Source organism: Gloeophyllum trabeum (assembly GCF_000344685.1).
Source record: "Gloeophyllum trabeum ATCC 11539 unplaced genomic scaffold GLOTRscaffold_00015, whole genome shotgun sequence".
Lineage (NCBI taxonomy): Eukaryota > Fungi > Basidiomycota > Agaricomycetes > Gloeophyllales > Gloeophyllaceae > Gloeophyllum > Gloeophyllum trabeum.
This window is the reverse complement of record NW_006920424.1, coordinates 225415-248448: the sequence shown is the minus strand read 5'-3', so window position 1 is coordinate 248448 and position 23034 is coordinate 225415. Positions and strand designations below refer to the sequence as shown.

Here is a 23034-nt window from a genome sequence, read left to right as displayed (position 1 = left end):
AGACTTCCCACGTTTGTTTTCTAGTGATCCTGCGCCACTAATCCACCTTTGCACGCGAAGGCTAGCTTCATTCACCCTTCAGCTGGTATCAAATGGATTCTTTGATAGCAAAGGCGGACGCTATCCAACCACTTTCCAAAAGACGCAAGTTATCCAAGAGAAGCCAAGCTCCTCGAGATGCCCGGCCGTCGAAATCGAGTGCGCCTCAGGCCGACCCGACTGCATCCTCAATTACACACCGGACAGCCCTACCAAAGTCATTACGACCCTCATCACCTCTCCCCGAAAACACTCCTACCCACTCACATATCCCGAACAAAAAACTTCGAGCCGAGCTGAATAGGCAGACGGCACAGAGTGTGCGGCGCAAGCAATTGATCGAAGATGCAGCGGACTTGTTACTGGTGGACGAAGCTGGCAAGCTCGAGGTGGAAGGTGATTTGGATAGGACGTGGAGGCTGACGCAGGACGAGATTGTCAAGGAGGCAGGTGCGGAGGCGGCCAAGGGGCGGAAAGAATGGAAATTGGATGGGGGCCCGTATAGGTCGAGGTATACAAGAAACGGCCGGTGAGTCTGCTATGTACTCTCTCCCATGTCAAGTATGGATAGAGAAGCGGCATCTTGATACTCCCCGTCTTTCATCCACGCCAACGCCTGTGCAGTATTCTGACTGACCGGTAGACATCTCGCGGTTTTGGGCCGCAAAGGCCATGTCGCCACTTTCGACTGGCAAACCGGGACTCTACACACAGAACTGCAGCTGCAGGAAACATGCAGAGACATCACGTAGGTGAATTCGGTCACTACACGTTGGTGAGCTCTCATTTGAGCCCCTTGTAGGTTCCTCCATTCACATACGCACTTCGCTGTCGCACAGCAAAAGCACATATTTGTGTACGACCAAGATGGCGTCGAGCTGCACAAGCTCAAGTCGCACGTCGAGGCGACGAGACTCGAGTACCTCGACTATCACTGGTTGCTCGCAAGCATCGTGAGTGCAACTACACCCAACAGTCGTCTGTAGTATATCGAATATGATTTCTCTAGACCACTGCCGGCCACCTACACTACCTTGATACAACTAATGGGCAGATCGTCGCCGTGCACCAGACCACGAAGCACAAGCTCGGCACACCGATCAGCATGACCAAAAACCCGCACAACGCCGTCATCCACCTCGGGCACCAGAACGGGGTTGTCTCGCTCTGGACACCCAACCTGCCGCACCCCGCCGTGCGCCTTCTAGCGCACCTGGGCCCGGTGCAGAGCATCAGCGTCAGCCATGGGAGCCAGGGCGAGGGCGGGCGGTACATGGCGACGGCCGGGAAGGACGGGATGGTGAAGGTGTGGGATTGTAGGAATTGGAAGGGCGCGGTGAGGAGCTGGCACCTGAGGAGTGCGGGGGATGCGGAGTTGGAGTTTAGTCAGAGGGGCATGTTGGCGGTGGCTTCTGGTGGGAGTGTGAACGTGAGTTGGAGGCCACCGTAGCTCGCTCGATTGTCTCCTGATGTGCCGATTTCCTCAGGTCTACACGAAACCCACGATACCTGCAATACCTGCACCATCTTCACCACCGCCCCTTTACCTGACGCACCCCATTCCCCATCGACCTATCACCTCCGCCCGTTTCTGCCCGTTCCAAGATATTCTAACCGTTGGCCACGACAAGGGGCTCTCGAGCATCCTTGTCCCTGGAGCTGGGGAGCCCAACTTTGACAGCAGCGAGGCGGATCCATTTGAGAATAAGAAAGGACGCAGGGAGAGAGAAGTCAAGGGTCTCTTGGACAAGGCGAGTACCAAATCTCATTTCAACGATTCACCACAGTAACAGCGATTATACCTGCAGATTCCCGCTGATATGATTGCGCTGGACCCCGATTTCGTTGGCAGCCTCGCCCCCTCAGGCACGGCGGTTCCTCAAGACCAAGATATACCGTTCGCTCGCTTGCCTCGGTTGCAGCGCCTCCGGATCCAAGGTAAAGCGGATGAGACGGAGGCAGACGCCGATGGGGGTGCGGACGACGAGGCGGCGGGTGGTACTGCCACTTCCAAGTCTAAGAAGGAGAAGGAGAAGATGAAGATGAGAGGCAGGAATAAGAGCTTAAAAAGGTGAGCCGACTTCATGCTGGTCTGGCGTCTTTGCATAACTTACGATTCGTGCTGAAGGTATCTGCGGAAGCAGCGAAAGAATGTTATCGACCCTAAAGCGGTGCGTTGACCTAAGTCCCCTTGTCGTATTCCCCAGTTGTCTGAAACATGTCCGCATAGATTGCCATCCGGCAGAAGCTTGAAAAGGAAAGGGAAGAACGAAGGAAGGAACGGGAAAGGGCGAAGCTTGGGCCAGCGGCCGACAGGAAGCCATCTGCATTGGACCGCTTTGCGAGCAGTAAGCGTTGAGTACTGTATCCGTATAGGTTGCCAGTGCTCCATGCCCGCGGTGGCAATCTTGTGTCTCGTTATCAGATTGCGCAATACACTTCATGTGGGTTTCCTGGCATCCATGGTGTCGCTCACCATTTTCAGAGCCTTTCTGTTCCGTATGAAACGTCGCATTCCCGGAGTTCCTCGTCAATGGAAGTGAAGCGCTGCGTTGCCATGCCCCATGACGGCAATTGGGTTGTTATAAATGATAATAAAAGACGAGTGACAGTCAGATGGCTGAGATACATGTACGACAAGTACTCACGAGCATTGCTGCCTGTATTACACCTCGCGCACGAACTCAAGTTCGTCCATTCTCTACCTGCAACTGCATGCTAGCGCTGAGTCGCTGAGACAGTGAGAGATCGTACATGAGGACTCTGAACTCAAGACCGTGGGGATGCCCATGACCTGATTTAGGCAAACGCCTGCTAAGCCAACCTCTTCACTGTCCATTGCACATAGAGGCTGCTTAACTCATAGCGTAAGGTGCTTTGCATTGATATGCCTTTCGCGCGACTAACAACATGCAGTCAGAATGCTGTCTAGTGCCATATGCATCTGTCAAGCAACCTTGATGCATCTGAAGCGACTACTTCTGCACATGGTGCCGCGATCTCTACGCAGGAAGCTATATCGTTATCTCATTCTCGACGGTCGTAAACGGTACGATAGCTACAACCAGTGGGGGAACGTACAGCGTACTCTATTCGGCTTCGTCATCAAAGGACAGGTCTCTGCGTCTGAGTACGCTGCCACACGGTTCATCAGGCAAAACACAAACTTACCGGTGCCATTTATCTATGACTATCTTCAGACGGAGCACCATGGCACCTATTTTGTTATGCAAGCTATGCCCTGCATGTCTTTGCTTGACTATCAAGCTCAGTTTGGGCGACCCTCTGAGGAGCAACAGAACGCCCTAGCTCACCAGGTCAAGCGTATATCTGAGGAGCTAAGGCGTGTACGTCCTCTGCGTGGCCGCAAGATCTGCCGCTTTGATGGCTCTGCTTTGGATGATCCACGCATCCAGCTTTTGGGAGGGTCATTCGGCCCCTTCGAATCAGTCGAAGACTTCCAGGATGCCTTATTGGGTTATTCAGTGCTAGAGATACCCGAAGATGAGAAGGAGCCTGTCATGGACAGGATAACTCGCGCCTTCTCGTCACCTCGCGCAGTGGTACTGACGCACGGGGATCTCACTCCGGCCAATATCCTGGTAGACAAGGACCTGAAAATCACCGGTGTAATTGACTGGGCCACGGCGTCCTGGATGCCTGACTATTGGTGGGTATCAAATGATTATCTTTGTGTACCAGGCGGTTGACTGGACACGCGCAGGGAGCTTATCAAGTCGATATTCCTGTTGCAGTACAGAAGGGGTTACTGGCGTAAGGTGATGGAGCAGGTTTACCCTGGTTACGGCGACGTCGTCGAGGCAGATCAACTGATACAGAAGTATCGGCGAGTTTATACATGACCTATGACATGCTTCTACATGGTGGTGCCCAGGTTCCTGATTCACTTATTGGACACCGTTATTGCATTCGGTACCAGGGCTGAATTTTGTCTCCGCCGTACGTCTTCAGATACGTTCTTTGCGAGGCAAGAAGACTTTCGGTACGAATTTACAGAGCGGAGAGGCAGGAACTGATACATGAGTTCAGGCTATAGATAAGTACACAACGCAGGCGACGGAGAAGCATGCTTTCATGCAACACAATACGTTGTATTCTGTGAGTAGTACAATGGGTGAGAGAATCGATATTCTTTGGTCAAGCGGGTACGGAAGCCTTAGCATGAACGAGCCCTGCTTTTGTGAATGTCTCATTCTCTATCGCCTCTACCGCAGCAGCGGCGTACCCTCTCAGCTCTTTCTCCAAAGCATCGACATCTGAACAGACGAGATACTTTGCGGCGTGCAGACGCTTCCCTCACCCACAACCTGCAACTGAACTTGGTCTCCTTTGGTTTCTCTGCTGCGGGTACTTCATTAAGCGGAATAGTGTCCACGATGCTGATTAGGTCGGAAACCGTCTTGCCAGCAGGCAGCTTTCCAATGACCGCAGCTGCGCAGACAGACTGAGAGGAGTTTATCGTATAGGGTTGGTGCTCGAAATGCCAAAGATCTTCGGGTCTGGTGGCAAGAGGTCGGTCGGTTACATGGATCTTTGTCCCTGCACCTCTCTCGCTCTCGGGGTCGGCAACGAAAAGCAACCAGTGGTATCGATCTACTTCTCCCAGCAGATTGAGAGCGATGATAATATCGGGATAGTGGGCTGTGGGAGTCAAGCCTGGCATCGGTAATAATTCAAGTTCGATGGGGTGCGGCGCGGGCGAATTTCTTGCTTTTGCTCTCTCATTTATGGCCCAAGATGCTGATGTAGACAGATTCTGAAAGCATGTGCAGAACCAGAGCTGCGATAATCGGATCAAGCGTCCTGGGCCTCAAAACTCCTCTCACACACCAGTGTCTTCGGTGAGGTCGGCACCGCTCAGCTAGGATGTGATCGCTGAGAAATGCAATAGCATACTCCCTGATTGATAGGAGAGGTTAGACACGAGTTCTGTTCTCACCTGCGCTTCTTGAATGCGAAGATAGACAGAAAGGCTGTCGCTCAGGACCCCTGTTCAAGTTTAGCAGTATTTCTCAGCAATATCCGTACAGACCTACTCAAGATGGAGCAAGAGAGCCCCGTGATATCCAAGCTATACGCGGCCGTCTTGAGTGCTGGTGAGCAGCGCGAGGGTTGAACTTATCAATCTCGTCAAGAAGCGACCCTGATTAAGCAGCCCTTCTAGCGAATATTTGAAATGCCAGAGACAATAGTAAATATTGCTACGCCCCAGAATACACGCCCAATGCGCACCCGAATGCTTGCTTCGAATGAGTCGGATCAGTGGGAACCTCCAGACGGAGTCTCGGTGCGCTCGGGCATGCCGGCTTGCTGCTCGAACTAACAATGCTGTAGAATGAAGGAACGGGCTGAAAACGACTTTGGGTGCCAGTTTCAGTCTGGTATACGCACTTTCGAATCATTTTAGAGGGGCCAATATTAATCGCAGAGAGCCTGAGGCGTAAGTCTCTGCCCAGCGGCGGCCCAGCGTGTTATAAATTCTTGAGTATATAGTAGTGACTGGCTTCGCGCAGATTATTGGCAGTTGACGCTACAATGTAAACATCAATAATATGGTAAACTTCCACTGAGTGAAGAGGCCCACTCTCGGCAGTTCTGCCTTCCTGTAATTTAACAGGTGTTTAGAGCCCAACAAGGTCCTAGTCGGAGATGACCTCACGATACTTTGGCGAAGTTTCTTCGATTCCGCCTCTCCATCGCAATCCCAGACTGATTGGTCCTCCGGGTTCGGTGGTCATGCTTAGTACGCACAGACTTTGAGCTGAGTCACCTGAGAGCACGCATCCAACCATTGGGACGGACGAAACTGCCCAAGGGCCACAAGCAGGCTTCGAGGACTGTACGAGTTCGCAATCCAATTTATTGTGGGGTACTGCAGACCCTTTATTTTTACAAGCCATACTCTCGCAACTATATAGCCCAGAGCCTCATACAGCCATGTCAAGCAAATCATCGTTATCCCAGGATGACCTTGTTGGCCACGTGGGAAGTTTAGCAGAAGGTGATGTGGATCTAGAAATCGAGCAGGTTCAGGACCTTCGTCCCACCGCAGCTGTGGAGGGAGTACTCACCCCAGCGTCCTGGCCTAGGCATTGCAACGGCGTGCCGTTCGTCGGCTGCGTGAATGCGTGCGGGCAGTTGTTAGCAGACGGGCAGTTGTCGCTGATGCCATTGCAGGCTCCGCCGCCGGTGTACTGGTACCTCATGGGATAGGTGCTACAAAGATCCGGATTTCATCAGCACATAGTGACAGCCGAGTCTGGACAGCGGCGCGTACAAGCGGTGGTTCCCGAGGGAAGCATCAGCTTCGAGGGTGAAGTCCGCCGCGTTCTGGTTGGGAGCATCGTTGCGGAGAGTGAACTCGACCGCGCCGCAGTTGACGCCGGAGCTCAGGCAGTTGGCGCCAGAGAAACCGTCCAACCAAGCGATACCGCCGAGGACTTGTCCGTTGATAGTAGTAGGACCTTGGGGATTAGGGTGACCCTGGTAGAGGAAGACGGGCCTGCCAGAGCCACAGTTGTTCGTCATCTACAGCAGCGATGCATGAATATGGTCCTGGGGTAAACACATGAACATACGGGGACAACTTACAGAAATGGTGTGAGACTCGGCGAGCGCATAGCCGACGAGGCCCGCCAGGACAGCGGAGATAGAGAGCTTGACCATGGTCAGAGGTGTGGAGTTATATGGGGTGAAGTGGGGTTTAGTCTCGATGGATGAGCGAGCTGAATGAATTTGCTGGCTAGCACGCCTCTTTTATACCTGAGACAGTGAGCTGGGCTCGCAATGGAATGAATCTAGTATGACCTCAGTTTGTGTGCAGCATGCGGGGCGGATCAGCGTGACCAATCCCCATGAAATGCCTTCGGAAATTGATGGAAACTCAATGGCAGGTCAAGACCGCATCAGGCGCAGTGATCACCTTGCCTTTTCTTCTGTAATAGAAGAGCCCAGTCCGCAAATTAAACTCGGACGCCAAGGGGAAGAACACATAAGAATGGATTGAGGCTTCATGTCGCTGGGAAAGTGATGCTATTGCATTTTCGGAGGAAATTAGAGGGTGTGTTCAGGGATTCGGTATGGAATGACCCACATATAACGAGCGGTAAGCGCATGGAATGCAGTTCCTGGCGTCGTGATCAAGCTCGCGGTCGTCTCGTCGGAGGTGGAATCAACCCATTGTGACAGTGCAATCATGCCAAGCGTATTCCTGGCAAGATTGTAAACACTTGAACTCGAGCACAAGCTTCACGGCCGCGACCTCACTGCCGACAAGGTCGGCTGTAAGACCAGGAAAAAGCCTGAGTATACTGAAGTAGGGTCCCCGAGCAACTTGTGGTAGCATGCGTCGCCCAACAGCCGATTCTAAATATAGCAAGGGTGCCATCAGGAATGATGCGCACAGTCGAGACGGATGAACACATGAGCGCGGTGTTCCGGTCAGGGACACCCCGGGCCAGGACGTTTTGATGTTGTATGAACTCCAAGTGCAAGTAAGGAGGTAGAGGACATTCCACCGGATTTTACCTTGTGTATCCAGGTACGCAACGAGCCTAGTGGTTGGTCCCGAGCTCTCCCGAGCTGCGCGAGATTCCTTTCTATATAATTGTGCAAAAGGGATGGCAAGCCAATGGCCTTCGCCTTGCATGACCGGTTATCAAAGAATGATTGCCCTCCCCAATCAATCATCCCCGGGGAAAGATGAACAGTCGACGGTGTCGATCAACAAGGATTCCCGTGGAATCCTGCCGCTGCGTTTTGATGCCTTGAAGCTAGTAGAGGCCTGCAGATGTTGCCAGAATCTAAGTCCTCTGCCTCCTGACCCATCCCGGGCGCCGACTGAGTGAGTGATCACGGAGTGCATGAAGTAGTGCGGTAAGGAGGGACTGGAAGGATCAAGAGCGGGCTAAGTGCGCCAAGTTGACGCGTCAGTCCGGTCGTCTTGGTCACAGGTGGTCCTCCACAGAGGACGCAAGCTTAATGTCCCAAAGTACAGTATCAGTGCTGTAGTTCATCGCCCGTTGGGAAACTCGGGCCGTTCTTGCAGTTTGGACAACTTGGGTTGTCACGGCGAGCTGGCCATAAGAGCGCAACACGAACAGGTCAGCAGCAAGTGGCGCCTCGCGGATTTGCCAGCAGTACACTCTAGACGATGAGACCGCCGTGTCGCAGCTGATTCAGCGTACAGGTTTGTCGCAACGGAGAGCGCCTGGGGAAATTGATGGAGGATTAAGTATACCGAACGCAAGATGGCGTTATCGTAGTACAGTATGATGAACGCATCGAAATACGGTATCTATATCCACTGAAACTCTTCTGCCACGATAGCTACGATCTCCCCCGGTAGAAAAAGCCAGTAGAAATGCGGCTCGAAAAAAAGGTTATCAGGAATCGAGACACCAAGTGCATACGCAGTCAGACGAAGTGAAGATCGTGAAATGCGAATAAAATTCGAGGCAGCTATGGATACAAGAGTCCTATAACAACATGGATGCAGCCAATGTGTGATCGAGTACTGGTGCAGTGACTGTACAACCGACGGACAGTCCATTATCGCCCTCCCTGCCCTCCCGGCCTTACGACTTCCTTTTCTTCGACTTCGGAGGCCGAGGCCTGACTGCTCGGCTGACAGCTATTATTCACGTCAGTACGGCTGAATGAGTATCTTACATCTGGAGACCCACCGCTCCTACCACCACGGCGACGAGACGGACCTGGGGCCTGGTCGTCCTCATCCTCGGGCACATGAGACGTTGCACCCGCATCCTCACTTAGAATGGGCCGGCCTTGCCTCTGCTGTAAGACTGGGATGAGGTACGAAGCGCGAATCAGGCAATCGTGAGGTCAAACTAGGATGACGCAGATACGTACCAGTGACGGATCTGTCGGCCTTTTCCTCTTCAATCGAAATAATCGAAACGTCCGAGTCCTCGCTCTCGCTCTCCGTCTCCATATCGGCGTAGGGGTCTACTAAGCGAGTTTGCGGACGGCCTTCGCCGAGGACCGCTTGGTCTCCCGGATGCGTATTACCGCCTTGGTCATTGGCACTGTCTTCGGTATTGTTTGACCCATAACGACCCGCCAATGCTTGAGGACCGGAGTTCTCCGAGTCCCCAGCATCGTGTTCTGAGTCCGAGTGGTCGCACATGGCGTCTTCGGGATTCGCGAGCGACTCCGTGGAGGAAGAAAGTGGGACCTTCCTATATAATACGTGAGCAGAGTCTTTACCGGGGAAGCAAGTAGCATACAGCATGTAGCCACAGTAGCAGGGCATGTTTGCCACCTAAGAGCCCAATAGAATGGCGCCAACTGATTGTCGTTGGGAAGTTAAGAGACTGGTTCGGATATCCAGAGAATCAGGACGTGGGATATACAAGCGAAGTAAGGTCAACGATGAGCAGCGCAGGTCAAAGCAAAGGCATGAGATTAGGGTCGCGAAGGAGGGCGAGAAAGATAGAGTAACGAAAAATGAACAGGGCGCTGTCAGATTTTATATGCACCGGGGGGACCTACAACGCGGCCAGGGTGGCAAACAGCGCGAGGACGCGTTCAAAGCGTAGCGATGACGAGGGGTTGCCTAGAACAGGCATTCCCATTGTTTTGCGCCTGTGGCACCATTTCGCTAAGTCCCACGTTGGTTCGAGGTAGACCCCAAACCTTTGTCTTCCTCGGTTGGCAAGCCAGAGTGTCTCAGGCCATTCTTGGACATCTGTTGTATTTCGTGCATCGCTTTTGTGGCACTTCCTCCTTGCCACGAAACACCTCTGATGGGCGCCACTGAAGGCAGCTCAAGGCCAACTCGTAACATTACCTATAGTCGCGTGATTAGCGTAAGTTCCCACTCTCTCAGAGCGACGTTCTTACAGTCTTTCTTTGGCCTGTTAAGACAGCCGTATTGTTGGAATGCATTGCGTTCGTATCGTATCAATACTTGGTACTACTATGTAGCCCCCCTATCTTGCATTATCTACAGAGGCCCTCCCGCGGTTCAGTATATGTGCGTGCAGAGAGTTGCCGCGTGACACACCTGGCCCTCTCCCTTGACGCCAGGCACTCGTGGCCACTGGCACACGCTGTGATGGTACAATCTGGTGCGGTATCTACAAGCACTTGCCCTGCATATATCCACGACATATTGCCTCACATCAATCATTCACCGACATGGACCTCGTTCCCCCAACGAAACCTTAGAGTCGTCCCACTGTCTGGTCTGGCCGTGGCAACCGGCGTCCACGATCATGAACATGGCTTATCCATGATCGTTGGGCGTATTTCTACCAGCCATCCAAGCACTGTTTTGTTTGGGCGATGAGCTGCGATATCTTCCGACGCCTCTCGGGGGCAATTTTGGCGTGGCTCGTGATGGGCGCTCTTTTCTGAAATGTCACGGATACACACTGGGGGTTTTCGCGATCGTATCTCTAGCAGGATTCGAGGCAACTTTTATAGAGGATTTCTTGAGAGAGGGAGAGAAAGCGGAAGGAGAGGTGGGTAGCCGTACGTGCGAAAAACACGAACTGCCGGGTACATCCGTCCAGCCATAATCTGCGCGTCTCACCTTTTTGGTCTTGTTTCGTTCTGACTGATTTGTCACTTTCAAGCAGTCTGTTGCAAGTCTGTTGGCAACCATCGGCTTATATTCCCATTGTTCACTGCTCGGAATACGGCAACGAAATGCTTATCACTTTGGAACAACTCGTCGAACGTGCTCCTCACCTGGCGTCTGGAACCTGGACGGCTCACAGTCATATTCGATCTCCCGAAGCCTGTCAATTTACTGGGAATCAACTGCCAGGTCGATACTGCTGCGCGCTTCATCCACCAGTACTGTATCTCCCAGGATGCCCATCCGAAGTCGAGTCTCTGGTGCCGAGGCGTACAGCGTTGATTGTGGTAATGGTTACTTCGAATGCTAGAATGTAAGGGGACATTCTCCCTGGAAAGTTGCATTTGCTGCTGACGCCGATGCACCTTCAGACATTTACGGTGCAGGGTTGCGCACCTGATCCCTGTGTTCGTCATGGAACCAGTCGGACGTATTCAGACTGTTTGGACGACGATCCCTATACGCGCGCACCACCTACTGTATGTATCCTTTTTGGCTCCCGTCACACCTAACACACACAGGTGTTATGAGTGACAACCGTCCTTAACAAGCCACTGGCCTTTCCCGGCGATGCCACATCGCAGTACAAATTCCCTTTCCAGCTCTGCGCTTGCTGCAGACGTTATGACTGACAAGGAGAATACGTGAGTGTATGTCTCATGGGGTAATTGTGTCTGATGAATGTGTTCCGCGCAGATCGCCTAAGAAGGGCACCCCCTTACGCTTGAACGTAGCAAAGAAACGTCCGGAGTTCTCCAGCGAGGAGGCGGTGGAGTCCATGTTGCTTCCTTCGCCTACGCGACCTGACTACCGTGGCAGTAAGCGACGCGTGTCCTCGCTGTCCGAAGAGGCGGGAGAGCAGGATGAGGGTGGCATGCGACCACTGACCGGTCCTTCTGATTCACCTGACCGACTGCAACATGAAGCCCCGCCTGCTATTTCCAAGTTGGTCAAGAAACGGAAGGTGGCCGGCGACCAAGAGACCCCGCGTTCTGGCCTCCTTCCTCCGAGTACCTTTGACTCTCGATCTGCTGAGACTTCGGTGTCTAGTACGGTCCCGAGTACTGCGGTAGCTGCTGTCTGTGAAGTAGGCGTTACTCAAGCTGTTGCCGGACCGGACGAGTCTTTCCCTGCACCGGACGCCGAGGCGACTGATAATGACTCCGCTGCTACGCAGCCTCCCGTACCCGCCCCTAGCCTAGTCGTCCCCGAGCCCCCTGCCGCCGCTCACATGGATGATATGATGGTTTACGATACCATACCCTACATAGACGAGAACAACGGCATCTGGGCCGCAATCTTCGTTTCCTTCCCTTCTCCCAGCATCGCGAGCCCCGATAACTTTTATCGGCTATGCCACGGATTCCTGACAATATTTCAAGCCGAACCAGGCTCCTTACGCCCCGCAGATCGAAGGCTTAGGGCTGCTGCAAGGAATGTGGAGGCTAGACGGCCGTACCTGTTTCCGGATTCAAGACGTGACCCGGCTCGAGTGCGTCTTATGCCCACGCCTGGCGTCCAACCCCAGTATTGGCCTTTCGATCCGGATACGCTGGAGAATTGGTTTGACTGGTGAAATCGCGGAATTGGTATCGTAATAATGCACGTTACGTGTCGTGCTTCGGTTCATGTTCTCGATATACTTCTGTTGCATGTTATCTCTGAATCCTGTTGTAGCTTGCAAGCAATGATGTTCCTCGTGTCACTTCGCGCGTCCTTCTTGTGTTCTTGTGTGAGGAATGGCTGGCCGTCGTGTCGCGTCCCTCGGCCTATCGTACTGAACGTACTTGGTCACATTGGCCCGGTACTCCGCTTTATAACTGCCTTCTCAATGCAATGGCAGAATGTCGGCCCTCCTTTGTGGGGCCGAATGCCAAGTGATTATTGCTGCAGTAGTCGCGGTCAGGTACACAAACGTTGAGGAGATCGTTACATTGGGCAGCGTGGAGATCAAGACCTCCGCGATATAAGAGGGAGGAGAGTTGGGCGAAGAATTGGGGGGTGACCTACCTCCTCGACGTACGTTTCAAGGTTTATCTTTGGACTGAGCACCTATGACGCGCGCTTCTGTTCAGGAAGCCGGCCGGGCTACAGCTGCAAAAGCATATCTTCCACGGGGACGACCTTCTATCGTCTGCTCAGATACGCAACTGCGGTATCCCGAACGCCTGTTGTGGGCACCATGGGTAGCGCCGCAAACCAGTACGTGGCGACCGAACTTCAGTTCTGTATCCTGTCGCGTTCGAATCTCCAGTTCGGTTGACCTGCGATACCGATGGATGAGTACGCGGCAGGGTAATGGTTCGCTCTCAGTGATGAACGCACTCAACCTCGATCAAGGTTCATTCGCAATTCCACTTCAACTTACGCTCACCCAGAACGTTCAGAGCGGGCGGCTAGCGAGATAGCTCCCCACGACGCTGGCCATAGGTGACACGAGTTATCGATAGCTAAATACCGTGCCAGGAATGCTGTAGACCTGCTGCTGCTTCCTACCGTGTCTGGATCTGATTTGGGACATGCGACCGCCGCTAGATGGTCTTCAAGACTTGATGATTGTCGCACTCGTCGTGGATTGGAGTAACTGAGATGTGGGAGAGTGAGTGCAGTGCATCAGATGGACATGGCATGATAACGGTCGATGTCACAGCCTCGACTGTGGGTAGATCAAAAGACTGCATCTCGTTTGAAGCCCCAGCTCACCTCGACTTGCAGTATCTCTTCGATTGTCGCTTGCACAGCGATGGCGCAAGACCGCAAAGTTAGCTCCTCACAGGTGGGAATACGAAGCAACCCATACACTGGCGGTATGTTCGAGACACTTCGTTCGGATCGTCCCCCGCAAAAGCGAACGTACTATTGGAAGCCCGAACAGACGCCGATGTCAGTCAGCAAAAGAGATTCCCAACCGTCTGTGTGATTTCTCCGGGTTTGCCTTGCTGTTGTCATGAGCACGGATATGTTGGGGTAGGTGCCGATATCTCTCCGGAAGGACCTTCCCCGGAGTCAAACTAAACGTTCATGAAGAGGTGGTCGGTATTTATATAACACATAGATTCGTGGTCGGATTTGGAACGAGTACATGAACCTCTGTACTTGACATTTCGGAGCCGCGGGGAGTAGCCCTCCTTGAAGCTATGAAGTGGGGACAAGAAACGCGCGACCTGCCTGAGGTCAGAGTCGGCGACTGAGATCTGCCGTAGATAAAGTCCAGCGCCCGCGGCTGCCTGTAGATACGCAGTAACACAGCAGCTAGTCCATTGAGGATGTAATGCGTTCCTGTGGATAACCGTAGGTTGGACGACGCCGCTGGGTGGAACGCTCAGAAAGCGTTGTTGACGCTGAATCTCAGGGCATGTGAGAGGGACATGGCATGAGTTCGCCGAGGAACACTCAGAAAGTGCGCGCCTCACAGAGATCGAGTCCGGAGAACAGGCGCTTTCCCGCATAGCAATGCAAATCGAGCTAGGCTGTCTGCTAGTCGTGTGTGGTGGCGTTGCCTCGAGAAGGAGGACCCTTCAACTTGACGCCTGAGTGCAGTCCGAACCTTGTTGAATGGTTGGGTATGGACGTTGTCATTCTAGTTTACTCGGACAACGGTATGGATAAACATCGACGTAACGGACATTCTGCTTCCGAATGCGGGTATCTTCGTCCGTGTGGCACTGCGATACTCGCGTCCTTCCATTCGACACGATTTCGACTTGCATTCGTATACCTCGAGCGCCCGGGGTATATGGCGAGCCAAAACTCACTAGTACTGTTCCCCGGTGCCTTGAGCTTCACTCCGTGACGTCAAGGGAATTTTTTATATGAGGCATTTTCTGAATCAGACATCCTCCTGTTTTACACACGGCCGGACATTCATAAGACGGCCAGTGGACGGCTGGACAGTGAGGAACATATCAATCAGCCATTGCCTTGGAAGCCATGCGCCTCGTATTTATAGAAGCTGCAAAAATGTTGATAATAAAAATAGGAGCGATGCCGACGCCTGAGTATCTTTCAGCATGGAGATCTGCAGTGCTGGGCGCAAGAAAAATGGTAAACTGTGCGCTGTGGAACGACCTTGTGCATGTCGTACGCCGCAAAGACGACCCTACGCAGAAGCTGTTAGACAAGTGTTTGAGAGCACCCCAAGCGTTGGCCAGGTTGCTCTGGAATGACCGACAGAGCGTCTGGCTGGGACTTGGACTCGTGGGCGCGATTCCCCGCGCGGACCCCGGAAGGGCGGGGCCGTAAACGGAATAAAGGAGTTACGGGGTCCTGGGTGTCGGCATAGGTTCGGCCTGGATATAATAAGCACACAGGTTGGCAGGCGGCCAAAACACACCCCAACAGCCAACACTCTCTTTTACCTCGACCTCCTCCTCGCCCTCCATTCTCCGGTCCCTAATACCCTCTATTTTCTTACTAGACCTCCTTTATTACCTGGACTGGGAGCCTCGTCATTCGCAACGACTTTCACGATGTTAATATCGCCCCTTTCGCTCCTTGCCTTATGGCTAGCAACAGCCTCGGAAACCAGCGCGCAGAGCGCCGGCTCTATTGTAGAGGTCGGCGATACACTAGTCAGCGCAATGATGGTGCGTTCTACTTGGCTATGTTGGAAGATCTTCGCATTGAATAGCCGGCGCAGATGTTCCTCGGTAACGAAGAGAAGGTCTACATCATCGACAAAGTAGAGGGTAATGCAGCGCAGATCGACGGCCACCCAGCATCGGCCTCAGTATGGTGCGTGTCAGTCAGTGAACCTTCTTCCGTACTGGTCTCTGAAGGTACTGCAGGGACATCAACTCGCGTACCGCGACGACCATGAATCTCGTCACGAACGCTTTCTGTGCGTCAGGAATGCATCTACCGAACGGCTCATACGCTACCTTCGGTGGAAACGGCGCCATCGGCCCTGGAGGCAACATCGGTTCACAGCGGAATGCTGCTGGCTCCGGTGCGTACGACGAGACCTACCAAGACTACGACGGCACGAAAGCCATCCGTGTCATCAACCCCTGTACGAGCTCCGACAACTTCGCATCAGCAGACTGCCAATGGTTCGACAACCCTGCTGTCCTTAGTATGCAGAAGCAGCGATGGTACTCGGCCGCTGAGGCGATGGGTGATGGAACGGTTGTTCTCATCGGTGGTTTCGTGAACGGTGGTTACATCAACAGGAACTATCCCAACACCGATCCGGCTTACGAGGGAGGTGCTGCTGAGCCGACGTACGAGTTCTACCCCAGCAATGGGAAGGAACCGCAAGTCATGCAGTTCATGATCAAGACTTCCGGTCTTAACGCCTATGCCCACACATTCATGATGCCCTCCGGCAAAATGTTCGTGCAGGCCAACATCTCTACGAGTAAGTCACTCCCTTTATAATTACCGACAGCAGCTCATAACTCCGCATAGTGCTCTGGGACCCGAACACTAACACCGAGACGCCTCTCCCCGACATGCCTGGCAACGTTGTTCGTGTTTATCCTGCCTCGGGTGCGACTGCCATGCTCCCGCTGACTCCCGCCAACAACTGGAACCCTACGATCATCTTCTGCGGCGGTTCTGACATGAACGATGAGCAGTGGGGTAATTACTCCTTCCCTAACATCAACACCTGGGACTACCCCGCATCTAAGGACTGCCAGCGCATCACTCCTGAACCTGAGGATGGCTCGTCGCCAGTATACGAACAGGATGATGATATGCCGGAAGGTCGCACCATGGGTCAGTTCATCGCTCTCCCCAATGGCAAGATGCTCGTCGTCAACGGTGGCCTTAATGGAACTGCTGGCTACTCCACCGCGACCACAGAGACTCCCAACTACAGTGACATGCCCTACGGTATGTCGCTGGCTGCTGGCCCCGTGTTGACTCCCGCTATCTACGACCCCACCGCACCCAAGGGCTCGCGTTGGTCTCGTGACGGTCTTGGCTCGTCCACCATCCCTCGTCTTTACCACTCGTCTGCTATTCTGCTTCCTGACGCTTCGGTTATGATTGCTGGTTCCAACCCCAACGTCGATGTCAACTTGAGCACCGTTTTCCCCACAACTTACAAGGCCGAGATCTTCTACCCCCCTTACTTCTCCGCTTCTACCCGCCCCTCCCCCTCTGGTATTCCCAAGACTATCTCATACGGGGGCGACTACTTCGACATTACCATCCCCGCATCCAGTTACTCTGGATCCGCCAACGACGCCGCTGACAACACCACGGTGATGCTGATGCGTCCTGGTTGGACAACCCATGCCATGAACATGGGTCAGCGCGCTCTGCAACTCAACAACACGTATACCGTAAACTCCGATGGATCCATCGTATTGCACACCGCACAAGCCCCTCCTAATGCAAACCTATTCCAACCCGGTCCCGCCTTAGTGTTTGTCGTTGTCAACGGCATTCCCAGCAATGGTACAATGGTTACCGTAGGCAACGGCCAGATCGGCACGCAACCTACCAGCGCAGCAAGTTCTCTGCCTGCCAACGTCCGCCTGGATTCCGCCAAGGGAACAGGTAGCGGCTCGAGTGGCAGTGGCGACAAGGACAGCTCTGGAAGCTCTACCCACACTGGTGCAATCATCGGCGGGATTGTTGCCGCGATCGCTGTCGTAGGCGTCATCGGTGCGTTATTCGGTATTTGCATGGCCCGGAGAAGGCGAGCTGCGCGTGCTGGGAACACATCCGCTGCGTATGCAATGAGCTCGACGGGGGCGTCAATGCCCATGGGCCATGCGGGTGTTCGTACGAGTGATTCAAGCGCGTTCATGCCCTTGAAACAGGATAATTCAAGTATGGCTTGGGGGAACCAGAGTAATGTGAGCCTAGCAGATCCGCACTATCGAGACGAAATGAGTCCGGGGTATTCGGGTGGAGGGTATGGGCATCAGCAACCGAGTGGGGAGTACGATCCGTACTACCAACGGCGATGAGTGAAGTGAGTTTTGGCTGACGGAATCTATGTGTTGGTTTTGTTTTCGTGTACTGATTTATTTCTTTTGTCTCGCAACTCTTGCTGCTATCGTGTCCCTGCTCTTTTCCTCTAGCATTGTGGTATAATGCCTTGTGTACAGCTCTGGACCATCTATTCCTCATCTGTTTCGGTGCCCTCACATTCCCCCGCGTTCTCGGATCGGACTTCTTGGATAGTGTTACGACCCCTGCACGGATACATTCACCCGCCCCACCACACTCTTTTTGGACTGTCTGTCGTTTCTGTCGTTTCCTCCCTTTTCTTGTGGGCACATTACTCTCTCCCCGTCACATGCATGGACAATTTCTAGTACTATCATAGCATCTTATATCAATCGCTTGCTACAAGCGGGAATGCGCCAAGGAGCGTTGTGGAATATATAGAACGGGCTGCTCTTGTGCAAATAAAATAATTGGAACCACTGGACTCCTTGTGTCGCAAAGTCGAAGCCTGCGACCGGATGAATCCGGAAGTTGTCACTTCTCACGAAGTACGCCTGCGTCTTCGTCTTCGTCCACTTTTAATTATTCAACTAGTCACTTTGACTCATGAGTAGTGCCCATAGCCATCTTCGAGTGGAATATTTTTCTTCCAAACTTGTATTCATAGGCGGCACAAGCTCATGTAGGTTCATCATCTTGCGCTAGGCATATCGGGAGCCAACGCGAAATGCAGGAAAACACAGGTGGGTGACTGAACCTCACAAGACAAGATCATGCCCAATGGTATTTTTCTCTAGATGCTTCTGCGCTCTCTGGTAGACACGCAGACGCTGCAAAGGCCGGCGCGAGAAGGTCTGGGGTTGAGCTCCTCTATCGGGCTGAACCGGCCGACGCGTCTCTCTTGCGCCAGATGCATCGAATGTCAGGCTGAACACTTCCAGGGGTTCAACATTTCCAGGGAAGATATTGACTCTGTCTTATAGCATTGTTTGTCGTGGTAGAACACAGACTTAACGCATCACCGGATTGGTAACTTAGCTAGCACCGACCCACGCATCCGGTGCAAGAGTTTCTGCCACGGGTCTTACATCGCGTAGTAAGTAGCATTCTTCACGATATGAAAGAAAAGGCTGAGCGGAACCAGAGTGATATTCAAGTCCAGATAAGGCATAGCCCAGAATGCCACAGCGCAACCAGCCACATCCCTATGACAATGGGATATTGCCCGTTACGGTAAATGTGGCATCCCGGAACAGACATCGGTTTGTTTTGTACATGTTTGTTTACCTGCCCGTGCCATAAATCAGCGCGCGACCCGCTGGACTCCCTGCCCGTTCTCTCCTGCCATCCTCCCGACACAACGACAGATCTTCGCAATGTCTTCTCATTCCTCGCATATCGATTCTAACAGTCCCCGTGCAATATTGTCGTCGTCGGAGCCATCTGAAGTCCCAACAGAACCTCTACCTGACGGGCATCCCGACAAGCTTTCGTTGGAGGAAGTATACGTGCTTGCCATTCTAGTCCTCCTGTAAGATATTGTATTTGCGTCGCGTGTTCCCCGTCTCACATTTCGTCAAGACACATCGATGGACGTGCCACGATGGCGACAGAGCTCGGACCTTCAGACACTCAAGAGCCACAGCGTCCTGGCGATGATGTGGACGTGAAGCAAGATGCGCACCGTAAGCACCTGATGACTCGTCGGAAGCCCCCACCACGCTCAAATGTTACTCAGCACCTCGTGCCGCTTCTCTGCGGACCATCCAGAGAGACTTCACGAGCTTCACCGTCCCTCCTCCCCTGGGGAGGCCAAATGCGGTACCTACAAATAGGATTGAAGTGTTTGCGTTGCCACCAACGAAGGAGGGTACTCCGACTGTGGCCTACTTAGGACCGGACCGTGGTACAACCACTGCCGCTGAAGCAGGGCGGAGCTCACATGCAAGCCCATTAGGCGAGGAAGAGAGCTATTCTCATGATGAAGACAAGAGTACTAGTTCCTTGGACGTAGATGGACCATCCTCCATCTTGGTGCCCGCACGTCAAGGTTGGACTGTGGCACCAATGGGGCATCAGTGGGCCACTGGTGTCCCAAGGCCTCTGGTCCTGCCGGCTGGATATCCACTCCCGTGGCAAGATATCGGCTTCTATCATGCCCCTCCGAGGCCTTATAGCGCAACAGATGTCGACCCGATTCCTAGTATTCCTGTCCCTGCTACCGCATCAGCCCCGATGCCTACTTACGTCCATGGTACCCAAGGATACCATCTACCACCAGAGTTCGCTAGTGAGTTGATAATAAGACCCTACTGTTCGTAGTCTTACTTTCGTTAGCTTCAACCGCATCGCCACAGGGACATCCGACACAAGGTGCTCCGTCCTTTTCCCGCAAGCGCAAACAATTTGATATCGAGAACGCCCCCCCTCTAGACGTCGCTCCTTCGTTGATTTCTGGCTCTACGGATTCTGATTCTGGCGAGACAGAGACAGTTACATGTTACTGGGCGGGCTGCGGACAGGACTTTCAAATCAGCTGCCGGAACGATCTTGCTGACCATTTGAAGGGCCCGGCCCATGATTTGTGCCTCAAGGGCTCACATCGAGTGTTCTGCCAATGGGAGGGGTGCACATCTCGTAGCCATAACCGTGTTGTACTGAGCGATGGACAGCAGGACATCAAGGGGCAGTTGTGCGACGAGAAACCACCTGTCGGGGTCGTTGGTCCCAGAGGTGTAATCCGGCAACCCGCCCAGATGCAAGCGGATAATCTACTGCGACATGTCTACGGGCATGTCTATCGATTCCCGTGTCCTGCATATGGCTGCAATTTGCTTTACCGCAGAGCAGATGCTGCCACACGCCATTTCCAAGAAAAACATCTTGGTCGTAAAGAGAAGAAGACTCGCATAAAATAGGTGTTACGGCATATTTGGTTCCCTGGTTCAATCTCTTGCTTCGTGGCCTGTTCTGTATTGACTACCAAAGGTGTATCGCTGTGATGCGAACCTGTTCCTGTATATCCGTAGACACCCTCTGTATTCAACATATTCGTGATGTATGTATTTCTGGGCAGACCAAGATATTGTTGAGACACGTTCTCCGCACTCACCTCTATCTCTCGTACCTTCTTCAGCCCCCTTGCCTTCCTCGAGCTGGACAGAACAAATGGAAGATTGGCACTGACACACATGAGATGAACGACCTTATGCAGGCCTCCCAAATTACTCAACATCTCTCTTACGTCTCTATAGTATGTGCCTCTCCTGCACAGCACCATGTACTATATGCCCTATAGTCAAAGACAACGTCAAACCCTAGCGGCGGACTCACCCCGGGCCAGCCCACTTCGAAGCTATCAAAGGGCTTTCAAGTACTATCCTGGGCCCCCTCAGACTGATCAAGACGGGTCTAACTATCGCGCCTGTCACGGTATAATGCTCAAGAGCATTATACCGTGACAGGCGCGATAGCTTTGCAATGTCGGTGTTTGATTCGTATAATGCTTCGGATATGAACACCCTTCCTACACTGGCACGACATGACTGTACCTGGATCCGAAGCTTCCCAGCACTGCTGCAACCTGGAAGCGACTCGGACGCTCTCTGTTTCGACGAGGAATGGAGTGAGCGCAACTTCAGGACCACTCGGATATACTGGTAAAGGTAGGATGACTTCTATCTGACAGGATCGTGGCCTGCGCTCGGTGGCATCTCGTGCCACAATGTGGCTTGGGTGCGTGCGTGTGGCACCGGTGGCACTTTGTGGCAACATAAATGCCCTCAGGCCTCACGCCCTTTGCTCGGCATCCGTCCTTCGTCGTCCGTCTGCATTGTGATACTCACTTCATAACAACTACTATGTCCGGCCCTCAAACTGCAAGACACGCCGATACCAAAGCGAAGTATACGCCTGAAAGGACAGCGCCTAGTACCCGTGCGATCGTTGTAGCCTGCCCGAGCGTGGTGGTATTCGCGCTTGATAGGTACTCTATACTTTTCTTCGTCAACCACCCCACTCAAGCTCGATACTGAAAAATAATAAGTAGGGACGGCTATTCGCGGGACGTGTCTGAATTTGAGGTGCCATACCGCGAAAATTCGGACCCCGGAGTAACACTCCTCACTGAGGCTCACCTTGCGTCAGTCAATACAGCCGGTGTCTTTGCACCCCAGGTGCGTGACGCCTCCGTGAGCGCGACGTGTGATGATGGCGAAAGCGAGGTGGACGTTCCTGCGAGTGAGATGGACGTTGGAGATACAGAGATGGACGTCTGGTCGAGTGAGGTTGACGACGTTGGAGAAAGCGAGATAGACCCAGCAGACGCCGAGAGAAGATATCAAGCCACCGTCGAGGAAAGCCAACCCATGCAACCGATTACTAGCGAGGGGAACATACACCGTACGTTGCTGCTTACCCTGCGCATGGCACTCCCTAACACCAGACTACTGCACAGACGTCGCCGTATCCGGTGTGGCCGCCTCCTCATTCCCTGGAGAAGCCACATTTCCGTACGCGCGCTGCGATTGGTCCGGCTGCGGAAGAATCATCTACGCCGCGCACGCCGCCAACCTTGCCGCCCACCTCAGAGGAGCACACGGCATAAGCTTTACAGGCTCTGCGGACTCGGACGCCCCGCTTCCGTGCAAGTGGACCAACTGCACCTCGCATGCAAAGGTAACAGGTCTGCTCTGGCACGTATGGGTTCACGTGCAGGGGCCTCTTCCTTGCCCTGCGCCGGGGTGCGGGAAGAAGCTGAGTCGGGAGGACGCACTGAACCGGCATATCAAGTCGCAGCATCCGATGGAGTATCCTGAGATAAAGCGTGCCAAGATGCGTGCTGCAAGGAAGCAGTCTTAGTTGTCTATTCCAGGGAAACATTGTGAAAGGCCTGTTGCACCTCTCAAAAGCGGATTCAACCTGAGTGATGTAAACTGCAATATACGAGTTGCGTGGGTTCCTCTGTTCATACCGGGCATACTGCTTATCTCTTCTGTGCATCTCTTTAATCCCTCCTATGCTCCACCTCTTCTGTCTTTCTGTGTATTCCAACTCTATGTATCGTAGCTTTCCATAGCAAGTATGTCAGCATGTGTCCTTGTGTTTTCATCTATGCCATGTACTCATAGTCTACACTCGTAGTCTACCATCTTCAAACACTCTAGCTGTGCTACTCACATACTCTCTCAGAACCTTGCAGGTGCTAGGCTCGCAAGACAAACAGCATCAATATGGCGTGCATTCGTGGTCTGTGGCTTAGAGGTGGTGCCACAGCACACCGACCAAGCATGCACAAGCAAAGCGTGCAGGCATCGCCACCGCCACCCGTTTCTGTCACTGAACCCGAACCTCCGAGTTAACTACATCCAATCGCTCCGCAACTTGATGCTTGAACACTGACATAGAAACCGTCTCTCAAGCGCTGTACTTTTGCACCTTAAACCCTCAGGGCTTGGCTC

General features: G+C 53.2%; 9 protein-coding genes across 9 annotated transcripts; 6 read left to right on the top strand and 3 right to left on the bottom strand.

The window, feature by feature from the left end:
* Positions 1-35: 35 nt before the first annotated feature.
* On the top strand, positions 36-2524 carry GLOTRDRAFT_117895 (BING4CT-domain-containing protein). The gene is made up of 8 exons (XM_007871766.1): positions 36-568; positions 683-787; positions 842-992; positions 1049-1468; positions 1527-1790; positions 1848-2110; positions 2168-2210; positions 2270-2524. Exons 1-8 carry the CDS (start codon positions 93-95, stop codon positions 2396-2398), a joined length of 1851 nt encoding a protein of 616 aa, XP_007869957.1. The 5' UTR covers positions 36-92; the 3' UTR covers positions 2399-2524.
* A 760-nt stretch (positions 2525-3284) lies between these two features.
* Positions 3285-3902, top strand: GLOTRDRAFT_132852 (uncharacterized protein; the record flags this gene model as incomplete). The annotated part of the gene is made up of 2 exons (XM_007871765.1): positions 3285-3709; positions 3764-3902. The coding sequence occupies 2 exons, from the start codon at positions 3285-3287 to the stop codon at positions 3900-3902; spliced, it is 564 nt and encodes a 187-aa protein (XP_007869956.1).
* Positions 3903-4312: 410 nt separating this feature from the next.
* GLOTRDRAFT_25945 (uncharacterized protein) lies at positions 4313-4687 on the bottom strand (the record flags this gene model as incomplete). The annotated part of the gene is made up of 1 exon (XM_007871671.1): positions 4313-4687. A coding segment is annotated over one exon (375 nt), but the record flags the coding sequence as incomplete, so codon positions are not given.
* Positions 4688-6051: 1364 nt separating this feature from the next.
* GLOTRDRAFT_132851 (uncharacterized protein) lies at positions 6052-6726 on the bottom strand (the record flags this gene model as incomplete). Its single annotated transcript, XM_007871764.1, has 4 exons — positions 6052-6072; positions 6132-6276; positions 6338-6588; positions 6652-6726. The coding sequence occupies 4 exons, from the start codon at positions 6724-6726 to the stop codon at positions 6052-6054; spliced, it is 492 nt and encodes a 163-aa protein (XP_007869955.1).
* A 1630-nt stretch (positions 6727-8356) lies between these two features.
* Positions 8357-10306, bottom strand: GLOTRDRAFT_96242 (uncharacterized protein; the record flags this gene model as incomplete). The annotated part of the gene is made up of 7 exons (XM_007871763.1): positions 8357-8537; positions 8641-8692; positions 8775-8864; positions 8932-9260; positions 9574-9837; positions 10088-10175; positions 10228-10306. 7 exons carry the CDS (start codon positions 10304-10306, stop codon positions 8357-8359), a joined length of 1083 nt encoding a protein of 360 aa, XP_007869954.1.
* Positions 10307-10734: 428 nt separating this feature from the next.
* Positions 10735-14908, top strand: GLOTRDRAFT_96241 (uncharacterized protein; the record flags this gene model as incomplete). Its single annotated transcript, XM_007871762.1, has 13 exons — positions 10735-10979; positions 11053-11145; positions 11269-11310; positions 11363-12158; positions 12344-12449; positions 12609-12685; positions 12742-12868; positions 13248-13265; positions 13408-13549; positions 13638-13702; positions 14019-14149; positions 14251-14398; positions 14646-14908. The coding sequence occupies 13 exons, from the start codon at positions 10735-10737 to the stop codon at positions 14906-14908; spliced, it is 2253 nt and encodes a 750-aa protein (XP_007869953.1).
* A 90-nt stretch (positions 14909-14998) lies between these two features.
* GLOTRDRAFT_65654 (DUF1929-domain-containing protein) lies at positions 14999-18055 on the top strand. Its single transcript, XM_007871761.1, has 4 exons — positions 14999-15252; positions 15306-15400; positions 15454-16025; positions 16076-18055. The coding sequence occupies exons 1-4, from the start codon at positions 15136-15138 to the stop codon at positions 17590-17592; spliced, it is 2301 nt and encodes a 766-aa protein (XP_007869952.1). The 5' UTR covers positions 14999-15135; the 3' UTR covers positions 17593-18055.
* An 896-nt stretch (positions 18056-18951) lies between these two features.
* On the top strand, positions 18952-20493 carry GLOTRDRAFT_96239 (uncharacterized protein; the record flags this gene model as incomplete). Its single annotated transcript, XM_007871760.1, has 4 exons — positions 18952-19106; positions 19157-19260; positions 19314-19865; positions 19898-20493. The coding sequence occupies 4 exons, from the start codon at positions 18952-18954 to the stop codon at positions 20491-20493; spliced, it is 1407 nt and encodes a 468-aa protein (XP_007869951.1).
* Positions 20494-21435: 942 nt separating this feature from the next.
* On the top strand, positions 21436-22435 carry GLOTRDRAFT_96238 (uncharacterized protein; the record flags this gene model as incomplete). The annotated part of the gene is made up of 3 exons (XM_007871759.1): positions 21436-21560; positions 21624-21976; positions 22020-22435. The coding sequence occupies 3 exons, from the start codon at positions 21436-21438 to the stop codon at positions 22433-22435; spliced, it is 894 nt and encodes a 297-aa protein (XP_007869950.1).
* Positions 22436-23034: the final 599 nt, after the last annotated feature.